At 44.4% G+C, this 17,012-nt stretch overlaps 1 protein-coding gene across 1 annotated transcript; it reads right to left on the reverse strand.

Annotated features, from left to right (window-relative positions):
• Positions 1-1,486: 1,486 nt before the first annotated feature.
• Positions 1,487-11,041, reverse strand: LOC149363434 (chromosome transmission fidelity protein 8 homolog). Its single transcript, XM_089573475.1, has 3 exons — positions 10,841-11,041; positions 9,758-9,884; positions 1,487-2,578 (listed from the first exon to the last, which is right to left on the reverse strand). The coding sequence occupies exons 1-3, from the start codon at positions 10,861-10,863 to the stop codon at positions 2,372-2,374; spliced, it is 357 nt and encodes a 118-aa protein (XP_089429601.1). The 5' UTR covers positions 10,864-11,041; the 3' UTR covers positions 1,487-2,371.
• Between the last annotated feature and the right edge of the window lie 5,971 nt (positions 11,042-17,012).

Raw genomic sequence — 17,012 nt, forward strand, 5'->3', positions numbered from 1 at the left:
CCTCAAGTTTGTTCACTGTGGCCAGTTCCAATGTAGGGGCCACTGCAGCCAGAAAACAGAGTTTTCTAATCGAGTTATGGCAAACCAGACTGCTCGCATCAAGGATTGAACCATCTTTACACAGTGTAAAGGTCAGTAATAAATCTTTTAACATTCTTTTCGCCAAATTCAACAGCCAATGCTTACCGAGGCACTTTTTTCTTGATGGCTGAACAGGGCCGGCTTGCATGAAACAAATAAGACCGGCTTATTTGCAGTCTAATCTTATTCGCGGTCTAAAAGCTCTCTCGGTTTTTAAGAAAGGAAAGGCGCATAGCTGGTTCATTTTGTCAGTGGACACCTCAAATGCACCACGAACTGCGACTGAAAGTTCGGTAACTCAATGTTTTAGTCGGCGTCGTGCGCACTTGAGGCACTTAACGACAAAGTGAACCATCAATGCGCATTTTCTTTCCTCAAAATCGAGAGCTTTTAGACCGCGAATAAGATTAGACTGGAAATAAGCCGGTCTTATTTGTTTCGTGCAAGCCGGCCCAGGTTCTTCCAAGAGCATGCTTGTCAAGAAACCACCATTTGTATATTTTAACTCATATTCTATGCCAGCATCCTACATGTAGGACACCGCATTTTTGTGCAGCAACTCTATATAAGTTAATTATTATGTAAAAGCTTTTTGTGCCCACTAGCCTAGGTTCAGGAGGGTCTAAACTTTTTTCTGTGCAAAGGACACGTTCTGTGCGTTAGAAAGGTCCGCCAGTCTTCTCTGGATGCCATTTTTTAAATTCGCTTCTACCGACTACTTTGTAATTCTGCACGAAAACATAATCATTGGGCACTGTCATCAGGAAGCCATTGTGTGGGATGAGAAATGTGATTGTAAAGTCGATGTCAAATATTTGAAGCTTTACTACGCGTAGCAGTTAGTGAATCTGCCTAGTATCCTACTTTGTAGGATGGTTCGAAAGTCGGTGTTGAAACATTGCCACCATTAAATGGATGGTTTCGAATTCTGAAGTGAAATAAGCGTTTCATACTGAGAAATGTTTTAATTTCTTGTTATTTCTGAAGTTTTGGCATGTAGCTTCCTCCTCTCCCTCACTTTTGATAGTAAATGTCTATACCAACTCATTTTGAATACTTGATGTCCAACATTCTCGATTAAGTAACATAGATTAGATTCAGTGCGAACACAAGTAAGCAAGCAATAATCTCGGGGGTTAGCTTGACACCTACACACTGTCACTAGTCAGCTTAACAAATGACAGTAATTCAATTATGCAATTAAACCATGCTGGGGAGCTGACAATGTTCCCCTAAGCACTGCTTTTAAAGCACTTCGGTGTCTTTTCACTTACAAGATACCTATATCAAGTCGGAACAGCTAGAAATGCAGTTCCAAAAGTTGCCATGAAGGAATGATGGGAGCAAAAGTAACAGCAGCAGTACACAGTTTGCACGTGAAAATGAGATGAAGTCCAAAAACAAGTAGCAATGCACGCATATACAGTTTAATAAGAAATAGAAACATTTGTACAAAAATATGCACCAGAGCTCGGAGCACGCATGAAGTCTAGCTGCAGGCGAGCACACTCAAGCAACATCCTGCTGACTGTTAGAATATGAACAGTGTGTTTGTTGTTTGTTTAGGGGGTTAGAATATGAACATCATGTTTGTTTTTTTACGTGGCTTAGCATCCCAAAGCAATTCGGTCTATGAGGGATGCCATATTGAAGGGCTCCGGAAATTTCGACCACCTGGGGTTCTTTAATGTGCACCGACATCGCACAGTACACGAGCCTCTTGCATTTCACCTCCATCGAAGTGTGACTGCCACGACCAGGGTCGAACCCGCCTGTCTTAGGTTAGTAGCCAAGTACCATCACTACCGAGATGAACATGTTTCCATTGCATTTGACAGGGGATGGAGACTGTGCTCCTTATAGATTACCCCCTTACTCCACCTGTTCAATTATTCTCTCATCATGTGCAAAAAAACATCTAATGCGGTGGAACATCTAATGCAGTGCTCAATCGGCCTTTAAGGGCATCATAAATATTAATGATCTCATTGCAGCTCAGCCTTCATACTTAACATGAACCTGACTGTTAGAGCAAGCCTATACTACAGCCCAAGCTGACAGGCTGCTTCTGGATTTGAAACGGCAAGCAGCAGGACAGAAATCTGCTGCCAAGTTTTTCCTTCACCCTGAATGCTGGCAACACAAAGTTCATTTAGCTGATTAGTTGAATGCACAGTGATGTTGCCCTCTAATTATTGCAACCTTTCGGGACTGATTCAGTAAGTCACTGATATGGACAAGAAAGAGCAGCCATGATTTCCCAATGTGCCCTCGGCATTTTCACGGACAGTTATGTCTTATGTGCAATGTTGCTCACAATGGGCTTGGGACGAGATCGAAAGATAATTTTCCTCGTTACAACACCACGCACAAGGTACTCCTTCGCACGAGGTGGATCTGTTTCTCCCGTAGACTTTGCAATAACAAGGAACGGCTTTTCTACATCCTGCTCCTTGCCATAGAGGATATGGTGACCGACAAGCAGAACTGGAATGCCCTGAAAAAAAAAGAAGGGAAAACAGCCATAGTATAGCAACGATAAACAGTAATAGGCAGGCTTTTACTGCATCAACAATTAATCAAGTTATCAATCAGTTTGCACAGGCAATTGGGAAGCTGCCAAGGAAATTGCATCGAAATGGCCACAAACTAGATGACTGTACTTGCAGCAGCTAGAAAGCCTAAAAAACAATACCTCCACATTTGTTAGGTATAAGAAGCACAACAAGCCTTTGAATGACATGGGCAGCAGAGGCATCTGCATTTTTCACAAACCACTGCATGTTTACGAACAAGGTGCTGTTGGCAACTGACAAGGAGGTAGTATTCATACCCCAGACTCGCTCGTGTGGCTTTGGGTTCCCTCAACCAGTCCCGGTCTCTCCACTAAACTCATCTCAAAGTACCACGGCCCCTACCGTGTCGTCTGCCAGTCCTCTCCAGTCAACTACATTATTGAACCGCTTTCGCCGCCTCAAGATGCGCGCCATCGTGGCCGTGAAACAGTGCACGTTGACCGTCTCAAGCCTTACTACGACCCGCCTACCGTGTGTGCGCCCTAAGTCGGCAGGATGCCTCCTTTTTCACCGGGAGGTAATTGTAGTGTAGCAGCCGCGCTCTCTCACTGTGATGAACGGTGGTAGTGAAAGACGACGACGATCCTTAGGTGTGAAGCTCGCTCGCAGCCCGAACGTTTGGCTGAACCTTTGCTGAACGTTGCAGAGCAACCTAGGTTCCGCTGAGTCACAACCACCATCCTACAATACAAATATCTGTTCTCTGCTGTAGCATAGCAAAACTTCAAGGTCAACTTTCTTATCCATCACGACACGCTTTCGCAAATTCAGGCACATACATTTTAATGCAGAATGAAAGGGACAGAGGATAGAAAGCTGGGCAAGTTTGTTTCGAATGCGTACTGAAACTCAAGAACTTGGATAAGGCTGAAAGCCACTGACAAATCTGAACTCTGCAAAAACAAAAATCCTTGTGACAAAATATTTTCGTGTCCTCCTTGAAGCTTCGTGACAGTCGCTGAATTTTATATATTGCAATCATGGTTTTGTAACGAAGGCTCCTTGGGGTGAACGTTTGCAGATTTGAACCTTGTTTGAGCTATTTGCATATTTGAAGTTGACAATGCAGTAGTTCCTCCTGATACCTAATTCGGTAGGTAGTATTTTTTTTAATACAGAGAAATACGATTGTTGGTGAAGCTCAATAATCGTATTTATTTACAAAATTTAGAAGTGCAATCAGCAGCACATGCACGTGTTCTTTCTCCTTCTAGCAATAGTTTTGCGATGTAGTTCCCTTCCCTCAGCCTGAAGAATAAGTTATACGGCCTGAAAAGATTTCCCTCTTGGCACGCACAGGATGTCAGTGATAATCACTGCGATCAAGGCTAAAGCTGCCTACGCTTACCACAGACAAAGCGATAACTATGGCTGTGTACTCATTTCTTTTTTGAAAAGACATACAAAAGTGACTTGCTACATTAAAGGGTCAGTCTACTGAATTTTATCGACCATATTTTCTTTGCGGCAACCGATAGCTCTTTACTCGAATTACCGTTTAGCCAGCTGTGGTGCCAAGAAGTGCGGTAGAACGTTTTAAACTAGAATTTATTGATGTGGGAACACATCTGTATGAGATGGTAGTCTCATCTGGCAACCATCTGGATTTCCGCCGCACGGCGACAAACATGGCGGCGCCCGTCGAAGCCGGACCTCACGCTTCGGACTGAATTCTCGTTGTTGCTGCCTTTTTCAGGGCGTTCACTGGCCATAAATGGGGCGCCGGTCTTTTGCTCCGTCTTATCTCGCCTATAAAAAAATATATGAGATAAATTTGCTTTATTTTAATATGCCGCTCCTAGGCTTATGTGGAGAGTCGGTTTGTTTACAGCAATGGTTCCCGTCCTGACAACCAGATGGCGCCACTATAGGCTAAGTTTATTTTTGCATCTCTGCTAGCATACGCTGAACTAAAAGTGGGAGTGTGCCTGCGTTTTGCGCACGTGTAACTATAAATATTCATGTGATTTACAGAAAAAGCGAGCGGTACGCCTTCTACAGTTTACTAGAACAAAACGTGCGTTTCTCTGACATTGGGGCATACAAATGGTACGTAGTATATTCACTTATGCTTCTACAAAAAAGACTACCACCTTCTTGAACAAAATGAACGTTTGGGGTTGCCACCATGCATTTTTCCGCGACTTTTAACGCCGAAATAAAATACAAATTCCTGCCTAAACCGGGAGCAGTTCCCTCGTTATTGATGTTATAGGGTGCCAACTACCAGAATATGCCATTATTTATATACTCATCTTGGTGAGTAGACTGACCCTTTAAGATTCGGCTTCTACTGCACTGCCTCTGCACACGTCAGTGGTCATATTGTGCCCTTTTTGAAATAGAGTTTCACCACTCCAGGAGATTAGTTATTATGGTGTTCAGCTGCAATAACATCCATCACGAAAGAACGGCCAGTTTACTAGCTGTAGAGACATACATGAGGGACTTCACTGAGTCTCAAACGCTTCCATAATGTTTCATAACATTGCCAATCCTAACAATTACCAGCATCAGCTTTCAGTTGCTTTTACGACAGCATGATAAGAGGTGAGAGCATGCAGGTTCCTTTAGTGAACTGTGGCACTCATTCTATCAGACATTTGAGCACAGACTGCTCTGGCCCATACACACGCAATCACACATACAGGGGACTTCATATGCAACTACATAGTTAACAAACCACAGACCAGCCTAGGGGTTACATACTGCACATCTGTGTTGCAGGTTAGTTGTTCACTGTGCATGACGTACCCAACTGAAGAAACTCGCAGGATGGTAACCACCCATAACGCAAATTTCAGCGACAGCTGTGAGTGACATGTGTATATTCTGGAGAGGGGAGGCGTATATAATACAGCTGGAAACTACTTTAATGCTAAGATGATGGCTTCACGATGGGAGAAGTGCACTGCAAGGTACCAGATTTCTCGCACAAGGCTCCTGGTTTGAAACACTAGATCGATGATGCATGTTTTGCAGGTGTGATTTTAGACTTTGCTGGTGAGCTCCTGCAATGAATGTAGTCGCAGTAGCTTCTGTGCTAAAATCTCGCATCAGAAAGATCACATGGGGGGTATGCAGCGATTTTTCTGTTGAAAGTCAACTCTCGCTGAATGGCAATGACTGGGGGAGAAGTACTTTGCAACAACCACACGGCCACTGCAGAGTTGAACAGTGCATAACTACCAAACATTGCTCCTGTGACTAAGCAGATCTTTTGGGATGCTCTGATGCCCTTCTGCATGCAAATGATTCCACCAGCTGTGCAGTTTCTTCTGGAGCAAACCACGTGGCCGTACTCTAACACTTCGGCCTCCAAAGGTTTGTCAGGGTTCATCCAGATCTCAGACAGGCACATGACGGATGCAAGCTGGGTGACATGGTCATGGTGAACGTGTCTTGCATGCGACCTTAATGACCTGTCATTTGAGAGCTCCAGCAGAGAGGGAATGGGGTTCGTATAACTGCTGCACACTGCGAGGTGTTGATGTCGAAGCGGTGTGTTTGCAGCCCTTGGAATTCATCAGCCAATCGCTTATCAATGTTAGCCTTGCCATAACAGATGGTGATGCCATTTTCGAAGTTGGTTATGTGCCGGTGCCGATATCCACGGCACGACTTAGCGCAATGCAGACTGACTTTTGCAGGAGTCTTTCATATATGCATACCCTACTTGCTTGTACAGGGGCAACTGAATGAAATGCAAACAGAATGGAGTCTCGGTGCTCTGCTGTTCGAATTTCTTTTCATGATGCTTTTACTCCAGTGGCAGCGAAAAGACGCTAGAGTCGTCCGTGATGCATTCTAGGACAACTCTAACTTCTTCTTACCACTCAGATAAAAGCAGGATGAAAAGAAATTCAAACAGAGGAATGCGTAGGTGCCACATTGTTTGCGTTTCTTTCCATAGCGATAGTACATGCCACCTTAAGATTTGTGTATAGTAACAGCACTGGCCTCGGCCCTCAGAATCCGCCTGACCTACCTTTGTCTCGCAGTCAATGGTGCAAGTGACTATGTGGGGCTCAGTCAGCACCCAGGCTTATGAGGTTTCCAATTAATCTGCCACCACTACTTTGCTTAGGTCTAAGCTAGGCAACTGATCACTCTGGTGCCAAAGTCCACCCAGAGATGCCACAGCTGCCCTTGGGCATTGTACGGTATGCGCTGCGATTGTCTCAGGCTGCCGTAAAAAACTCGTGCAATCTCCAACCCTTCATTTCTCATCTCCAGCATGGTTTTCCAAAGCCGGGTTTATCCTGCAACCCAAGCTGTCCTGATAAAGGCTACTTTGCGACGTGTCTCCAGGCATGTCCAGTCTTACAAGCGATCAGGAGGCCTCGTGGGCAGATAACACGTTAAACAATTTCGTCCCTAGATGCCAAAGTGCTTCAGTGTATTGCATGTGCCCATCGCCTTTCTCTTTCATAATGTCCTGAATGACACAATGCATGTAGGACATACAAATGTTTGCCTTATTGGCGTACTCAACTGCATATATGAATGCAGAGGCGTATGTGTCGAGTACAATTCGCAGATCTGTGTTCGAGCCAAGAACAGAAGCTATCCACGCATTAAAGCAGTTGCCCTAATTTCTGCTTGGCTGTCTTTGGTAGCATGACTGCTAGCCTGGGAGCTCTTGCATAGAGTTCTGCACGTATCTGCCATCATCGATGACACAGTTGTGCTCTCAGAACTGTTCAGCGAAGTTGTAGTGTTGTCTCCAGTGCCTTGTGCATTCTGTTGTCCTCGTTCCATTTGTGGTGTCTCCTGTGCTGCTTTCTCCATTGCTCAAAATGGGACAAGTACCATTATGCTGTCAATCATGTTGAAACGACAATTTTTACTGCTATGCTTGAAACAAGCGCGTGTATGCTAGTGGATTTGGGAGCGGAGCTGGCACAACTATTTGAGATCCAATGTTAGTGGCTTATTGGCCATCCTGAGTATCGCTAGCATTCTCATGAACAATTCCTTGACTGGCGTGTTAGCTAGCCAGAGGAGCAAGTGAACATGAGCATTGCTGGCCTGTTGGAACCCTATGCGTTTGAATTAGACCACCACATATTATGATCTGAATGGGGAGATGCGCTTCTCTCTCAAGATGTTTAGAATTACTTGGACCAGCTTATCAAAGTATACTGCATGCACCACAGTGTCTTCATTGACCAACTGCGCTTGGTATGTGCACTTAATCTCAGCCACTGAACCATCCATTTCACCGGGCTCGTTTCAAGCCAATGCACACTTCATGCAGAGCGAGTCAGAAACGACAAACAGATTTCTTACGCCTCATCCAATGATACACCACACTGGTGATACAATTCATGAAGGTCATATCGTGTTCAGTGACATCATCTATGAACTGTCTATGCGGGGTTGTTTCCTGGTGGCTGCCTAAAGAGTATGCAACACTCAGTACCACCTCTCCCCGCAACTAATCTAAGTTCAACTCCACGAAATCAAACTCTAGCACCACGACGGTGTGTAACCGAATATGCATTTCAGCAGCGAGCACTGCCTGCTTGCATGAACCTCGGCATTTGGTCCTCTCCCTCAGTGCACCTTGTTTTCACCAGTGACGCAATATCGGGAAATGAGGCACTAAAAGCCTGTAAAAAACTACACAAGCTTGGTACCAAGACACCAGCTCTCTCAGCCAGTGTAACTATGTGACAAATGTACGGATCACCAAGCTTGTTTCCAGTGCCACAGCAGTTGCATACAAACAAACTAGAGGCCATGTTTATGTGGGTCAGTGCTTAGAGAAGCATTTTTAGAAGCTCTAGACTTCATGCATAACATCTGCATCCTATTATCTCAGATTGCATCACTGCAAATGTGGCTTCAAGCTGATGCTGAAAAAAAATGGTTCCATATAGCAGATGATCTTCCACTGATGCAACGGCTAGATGTCGCGAGAAACAGCTGAAGAATTCGATTCATGAGCAACTCATGAGTAAGCCATTGTTTCCTTTCTTGATCAAGCACAACAAGGTCAACTATGTCAGTATTGGTTGGTTTGAGGTTATGGCATTTCCAGATTTGGAATTGAGTTTTCTGCTAGCTTTTTATTGGTGCTGTCTGGCAGTCTAATTTTTTTCAGTTTCTGCTTTTCTAGTTAGCTTTGTAGTAGCAGAAACAGGGGTGGAAAAAATGCGTATTCTATGATGAAAAATGGTTCCAATGGTTCCATCCCTGTTGTTTGTTGTGTGAAATTTTTTAGCTTTTCATTTAGCACGAAAGGCAAATGAAAACAAGAAGCTGCATGAAGTTCGCCTGCTCAGTAGACATCTACACATAATGCAGCACTTACCATTACCAATGTTTGCAGGTGCCAGACATTTTGTGACACTAAAACAGTCCACATGGCTTCACGCAGCTTTGGGCTTGTCCACTAGATTACCTGTCAACTTCTCTTGACACTGCTAACTAGCTGGCTTGCCCACGATCTTATTTGTCTTTATTTCGGAGTTCACCGAAGCATAAAAGGATGCTTTAGTACTGCCCTTGTCCAAGGACATCTTTTCATTGCACATGACGATGCTGTGCAGAGACATGACAGTCTACCCTCTGTCATTATGCAGAAAGAACAGAAAATGATATGCAGGGTGTTTTGTTTCCCTCAATACAGGTTTTTTTGTGTGAAAACGCAACATAAGCTGCAGAAGACCACTTCTGAGATTGGGCTTTCTCCAGGCAGATACCACATTCAAGCATGTGTGTGAACAATTGCCCAATAGGGATCTTACTGACTACAATAAAACTGCCTTAATTAACTTGCACGTAATAAAATGAAATGCCATGTATACAGCAACTAAAATTAGGATAGATGCAACTCCTGCATTCAAGGAAAAGCAATGCCATGTCAAATTTTGAATAAATGACACTGACAGCAGCTACTGAGGCCGTGATGTTCCAAGCACTTCATATGTGGTGGGCCTTACTCTTGTGAGCACCGCAATTAAAGCTGACAAACACGTTCTTGCTCTAGTGTTTGGTAGGCGTTACAGGAATCCAAAACATGTGCACTAGCAGTCAGAATAAAATGTCCTTTAGCAGTCTACATAATCTTGACAGATCAACATATCTCTTACCGCCTTGGTAAAATGAAGGTCCCCGATGTACTTCCCAAGCAGGGTTTCATTGTTTATCATCAGGTCACCTTGCAGCTCAACTATCCGCCATTCTGGGATGCTTGGCTTGGCAGTGGATGTCTCTGGACTGCAGATACAATAGACAGTGAGGTATGGCATTGTTAAAAAGTATTGACTAGCTGATTTTTATGTGCTGAAGTAACACTTCCGCTGTTCTATTTAGTGACTGCAAGCGTGCCACTTGTGTGTTCAAAGCACTCCGCAAAGCCGCTTTACTTTTGGCCGTCAACCTAGACCATGGTCGCATGCATATGTTACCGTAGAATGGCACAGAGAATTTAAAAAGTTTCTATTCGTTGGCAAAGCACTGCCAAGCCCTTAGGCACAGACCTTGGGGGCTCAAAGGCTTCCCCCCCCCCCCCCCCCCCCCCGCCCGAAGAATAATGTGCCCAAAATGTAATAAAAAAATATAATCCAGCCAGAAAAAAAAAGAGAGAGAGAGAGAGAGAATGATACCTGACAGTTCACACACACCTGTAGTAGTAGTAGTAGTGGCTTTATTATTACATTTCATATGGAAGGTAAAAGAATGTTCGCTGCCCCGGCATCTGCTATCGCGGTTGGAAGCACCTGAGTTGGGGCAGCGGAAATAAAGGATAGCAGGCAGTATGTAGAAGTGAAAAGAAAGAGGTGAGACACCTGTCTGTACAGTGCTCAGTCCTTCCCTAGGTTGTTAAAGAGTGAAAAGATAAATGGAGGCGCTTAGAATTGTTGAAATTTGTATGCTTACCCCTCCTGCTCCGAAGCTGAGTTAAAGTTATTCAGTCTTTCTTGCATACTGTTAATTCCCCTTGGATAACAGGTTACGGATTACAGGGGTCTGCACGTACCGTAAACCGCGAGAAACACAGCCAAACTCGAGGCCCCGCTGCAGTGTGCTGAAGGTTGAGATTTGCCATACTACCTTCACAACGCTGATTTACATGCTGTTTTAGTTAACTTCAGCGCGCGTGAGACAACGAAACTGAATTTTACATTCAACTCAGAGCGAAAGGAAATCGAATGAACACATGCAACACTTACATTTTAACAAGCATTTGCACCATGTTGGCCGTTGGCGCTGTTCAGACGCTTTCAATGAAAAATCTTGCATAAGTAAAATGACTACAAAGGATGTCGGCACATGATTTCTAACGCGACCAGTGCACGAAAGGCCGTGAAAAGTTTCCCGCCCAAGTATTCAGCCGCCTGCCTATTAGGTCATGATGCTGATGGTGACGAGTTTACACCAAGACCCATAGAGCTAATATACCAACAGGATAGATAGCGTGGCGCTAATATATACCTTTTGAGAAAATAACCTCCTCCATTATTTTATTTCAAATACGGCAGTTTTATCGTTTATCCACCCAATCATTATTATTCATTTATCTATGCTAGTGCAGTGAACTAGAATGCTAGGCACATAGCAACGAAAAGAATGCAGACAAAAAGGAAGGCACTTTTTGTACTCTTTTAGAGTGGAAAAGTCGTTATTATGGCTGTTTTCATTGCTGATGTTAGGATATAGTGCCTAGTATATTCTAGGCACTATAGTTAGGATAGTTCAGAATGGTTCAGAAAGACAAAAATGCATTGCGCGCACAAAGTGACAAACGATGATGATAACAATTATAGCAGGCGATAGATAAATAAAAGCTAGGGGCATCTTCTTTGAAACAGGGTGAGGCAGTTGCCATCATGCTGCGCTTTTTATTTTTGTTTAACTGCGCTGCAAATTGTTATTAAAATTCGCCATTTTCTTTCAGTACGTTTTCCTACACTTCTAAACTTATGTCACCACTATGATTTTGAGCCACTAATCTTCTAATCGCTTTTTGCTAGCTTCCACCGCAGATTTATTTACAGGGCCTCAGGAATAGTGACGAAGTTCGCCTTGTAGATATGCTGCCATGCCTTCGCGATCTAATGCTATATTATTTGTTTTTTTTTTATTTTTTCATTCTCTCCGTGCCCTTCTTGTGGTAGACTCCCCCGGTGTTCCTCTCCCGTGTGCTTTCCTTTTGACTTTACTACGTACAGGTGAATACCAACCTTTACCACCCGATTCTTGGCCGATCCCCCAGAGTGGGTAAGTGCCATTCTGTCGTAGGCTACAACAACAACAACAACTAATGCACAGAACGAGCCACCACATGAAGACACCCGTGGTGATCCTTGGGAATGCGTCCCTTTGTAGGGCAGTGGTACACGTATACATGTGGGTCCACTCGCCTCCACTTTCATGCTGGGGACACCCGTTCATCGACATCCGGATGAATACCATCACATTTGAGTATGAGGTGTTCAATAGTTTCTACAGATTTACCACACACAGCGCGTGTGTCCTCCTCTTCAACTTTCCTTTTGTAGCTGCGCGTTCTAAGACACCCTGATCTAGCTTCAAAGAGTAGGGCACTGCCTCTTGAGTTATCATAGAACGATTCTTTCCTGATCTGCCATTTCCAGTACCGATATAGTTCTGCACTATGCTTCGTTTCCATTGAATTAATCCAATTTTTAACTTCCGCGTTTTTAACCTGTCGGTCAATGCTCCGTCCTTGTGTCCGGCGTACTTACTGGTTAGTTTCCAAGTTCTTTTCCGTCATTGCGAGTCAACGCTCTTTCTGCATAAGTATTTAAATACCCTAGCTGCCCACCTGTTATCGCCCAAATTCCTTAGCCCCATATCCCCTTGTGCTGGTGCGTTTGTGGTTTTGCGTACAAAATCCTGTGTTGACAAAAATAAAGTTGCACGCACTTTCCAAGCAAATTAAATGCGCCTAATTTTTAATTTAGCAGTCTGGTAACACTACTGTGCAAGTACGAAAGGTTGGTTGGTTGGTTGGTTGGCCTCAAGTAGAATGGCACATACCCACTACGGGGGATGTGGCCAAGACACAGGCGGTGAACTGTTGGAATGATTAGGAGCTTTAGAGGAAAAGGAGAATTAATAGGGTATAGGCTGACAGATTGGACGACGCAACGAAAGGGGTCCTGTTAGATGGGTGATCGAAGATGGGACGACGGCTTTGTGTGCAAATTTGAATGCATCATATGGAATGGTTCAATTTTGTATTGACTGAAAGAGACAGAAAAAAATAAAATAAAATAAAAAATATAATAATAATAATAATAATAAATGAACTGTTTGATAATCAGAAAAATGAAAACAAATAGAAAAATAAATAAATAAAATTTACATTAGCATGGGAGTCGCTGTGTTTCTACAAGAAATTTTTGAACTGCACAGCGCGCACTCCTGTTGCTTCGTCCCAGCGAAGTAGCGCCAAAGGAAAGAACAACCTCAGTGGTCACAGGCAGGCCCAGCTGGTGAAACGGAATTTCTAATAGGCGCCTCCTCAAAGAAGAGAATCGGCGGCAGAACAGCAGGTAGTGATCCACTGTCTCAGGCTCGGCACAAAATGGGCACAGTGGAGAAACCGCCAGACCAGATCTGTGAAGGTAGAAATTTAGCAGAGGAACTCGGCATCGCAAACGCGTGAAAGAGACCCATGGTATTTTCTGAGTCTACGTCTTTTTCTACTTACCACTTTTACCTTGAGCAGGCTGTCCTGCGCCACTGGGGTAATGCTGTGAATGCTTCAAGGGAGGTCCTGAATTCTCTGTACCCAGTATGTGCATAATGCCCATCACTAATCACTTGGCAACTGCGGCAGTGCTCGAAAAGAAATCTAACGCCCTGGCCAGAATACATTTTCTGACTGCATGCAGCACAGGAACCGCAGGACTAAGTAATAAGATTTTGCACTTGCAGGCACACAGGATATGTTAGCAAAATCGTTAATTCTGACCTGACAGGCCAAGTATACTTTTGTAAATTGGTTTTTGAGGAAAGGAAATGGCGCAGTATCTGTCTCACTCATCTCGGCGGACACCTGAACCGCGCCGTAAGGTAAGGGAGGAAAGTAGGAGTGAAAGAAGAAAGAGAGAAAGAGGTGCCGTAGTGGAGGTCTCCGGAATAATTTCGACTACCTGGGGATCTTTAACGTGCACTGACATCGCACAGCACACGGGAGCCTCTTGCGTTTCTCCTCCATCGAAACGCGGCCGCTGCGGTCGGGTTCGAACCTGAGTACTACGGCTCGGTAGACGAGCGCCTTACCACTGAGCCACCGCGGCGGGTCCAAGTATACTTTTCACTCCCACAACACTTTTTGCGGTCATAAATGGCCCATCTGAACAATACTCTCGGGTATGACATGACATACTGTGGCGCCATTGATCCTGGAGAAGTCTTCTATGCAAGTATTGTTTGAAAAAAAGACTACAGTGCACAGGACACCGTGAACTTCGTTCACAACACTATAAACTGGCGGCACCTGTTTTATAAAATTAAGTGGAAGAGGAGGTCGAGTATGGTACAAATCAAGCTTATAGCTGCTGCAATGGGCTATGACTGAAGGTGGCCTTCGAAAATTTTACAATAGTATGTACAGGTACTATGGACTATGTAAAGCCTATTGTCTAAAATATAAAAGCCACTGGTTTTGCTCCTGGGCCATGGAGTGGATATCTGGTGAATACATAAATTCCTACGCTCTCGAGAGTAAAGATGAGAGGAGAGGACAAGAGATTCTCACACTCAAAGAATATTTAGGAGTGCTGATAATGCAAAACAAAGAGAAAGAAGTCCTGATGGCCTTTATATTTTTGACGAGGGCTGTAATAAGTGCGAGACGTAATTAAAAATTTTTTTTTTTTTTCGCTGAAATTGCGCAGTTCAGAAACCGGTAGTTTCTTATCAAGGCCGAGGTATGGTGGAACGTTTTCATTCAGCGATGTGTCGCTAGCTACACAAAAAATTTGTGCAGTGCCAGGTTTAGTGCACTTTAGCCTCTATTCTGATGTTACCTGCTGTTTCCAAAAAGAATAACTTTAACGTGTACAATCCAAACAGTTACCATTATGATCCATCTAATGCGACAAAGACAGCATACATTACTTCAGCAGTCTGTCGTTCAGGTCAAATCTAGCAGAGTTCGTCTGAAAAGCTGCATGGTTTCATTGCTTCATGCTTATACCGTAATGTACAGGCTCCCACAAAAGTTTTCAGAACACTGAAATCACAAACAGCCAGAGTTTCCTCGCTGCCTAGAGACACAGCCAACTGAGATGGCTCAGTGGGTAAGGTGCTTGTCTACTACGCCGGAGTACCTGGGTTCAAACCCGACCATGGCGGCTGTGTTTCGATGGAGGCGAAACGCACAGGGTGCCCGTGTGCTGTGCATTGTCAATGCACATTAGATCCCCAGCTGTTCTAAATTATTCCAGAGTCCTCCACTATGGCACCTCTTTCTTCTTTCACTGCCTTCTTTATCCCTTCCCTTACAGCAGGGTCCTGTTTGGGTGTCCATGAAATATGTGGGACAGTTACTGTGTCATTTCCTTTCCTCAAAACCAATTTTAAATTTTTTTCTAGAGACACAGGTAGGCATTGAGGGGTACATTGTACAGGTCAAGCCAGGAAGTGCAGGACACACCCTTCACTTCATGGTTGCAATCTTAGACTGCTCAGCAATTATGCTTTCGTGTCATTTTCGCATTCCAGCCACATACGCCATGACAAGGGGACAAGGCACCAACAGCGCAGTGGCAACTGTAGTCAACTCGGAATTACAGGAGATTACCAGCGCCTCCCTGCAAGACTGCACGATAGCTGAGGCTGAAGAAGCGGCCGTCGCTCTAGCGGCAGCGGAGGGCTATCGAACTGGGCGGTCACTGGCAATTCTTACTGAATCACAAGCAGCCTGCCGCAACTATCTTTGCGGCAGAGTCGGTCACAGAGCACTCTGCATACTCCACTCTGTAGACTGCAAGACGCAACAAACACATGCAAAACCACACAAGCCGATCAAACATAAGATCATCTGGGTACCGGGGCACACGGGGGTGGCAGGAAACCAAGAGGCGGACAGGATAGCTCGAGGATATACTAACTACCGAGCATCCAATGTCAACGACCTTGAGGAATCCCTGCCAGTCCCTCATGAACACTCGGCCATACTCAACAACTACAAAGGCAGCAGGATGCGGTACCCACCACCGCACAAATCCTTAAACTAAGAAGGGGCTGTCACATGGAGACAACTTCAAACGGGGTCATATCCAAATCTAAACACACTAAGTAAAATTCACCACACACTTTACGCACACAATTGTCCGTGGTGCCATGAAAAACCTACACTGTATCACATAACATGGGCATGTCAAAAAGTCGACGTCGTGTCCCAGTTATACCAAACCCAAGTGCGGACCAATGGGAAGGTCTGCTCTCCAGCGACTGCCGCGATGACCAGATCGGTTTGATAGGGCGAGCTCAGCTGATGGCAGCATCCAGCGGAGCCCTGGAATAGGGGCAACCGACCGTTGCGGATGGACTCATCCGATCACATAAAAGCGCTTATGCTAGAGCTAAATAAAGTTATCCGATCCTATCCTGAGCACCTGTACACATGTAAGGGTCCACTCAGAATATGACAGAGTCGGGCAAGTGAAACATCATGGTCAAAGTGGTATGACAAGGGGGAACTTATGATTACACAATTCAAGCTACAAAACGATACAGATTTAAAAGATAAGAAAGCAAGCACCAACCAGTAAAAGACAGTAATGATAATTTTTTATGGCACAAGGGAAGCTTTGACCAAAGATCACCATGGCACAAGGTGTTTTCAGTTCCACAAGGTGTTGTCAAAGACTAATTTTCCAAGCATTTCACCCTGCATAAGACAAGCGCCAGGCCAGGGGAAAGCTTGTACCCACCTTATCACCGATGGGTACCCAGCGGCACTGGGGTATCAAACCCCGTACATCCCGAATGCGAGGAGGATGCTAAAACCACTAGGCCACCACTGTGCTCAACCAGAATTCGAAGTTTAGAAGAGGTTTGCAACACTATTAAGTGAGGTTTCTTTTTGAGATACAAAAAAAACTCCATCTTTTGAAGTAAGCTAACTATAGTCAGATACAGCTTAAATCTGCAGTGAAGCTCCGCCCACATTCAGCCTCCGCGCACAGAATTCCTCCTTGACGAAAAAGTAGTCCGCTGCTTAAAAGTTTCTGGTTAACTAAACAAGGAGTTTATCACGCGAAAAAAAATTATGAGCTCTATAATTTTGGTACGTGGATTGTTTGATGTAGTCAAACATTAAAAAGCTGATTTCGTTTACTGTTGCGATTGGCTAGCGGAGTA

This window comes from Amblyomma mixtum, chromosome 2 (genome assembly GCF_055824585.1).
Source record: "Amblyomma mixtum isolate Tamu chromosome 2, ASM5582458v1, whole genome shotgun sequence".
Classification (NCBI taxonomy): Eukaryota; Metazoa; Arthropoda; class Arachnida; order Ixodida; family Ixodidae; genus Amblyomma; species Amblyomma mixtum.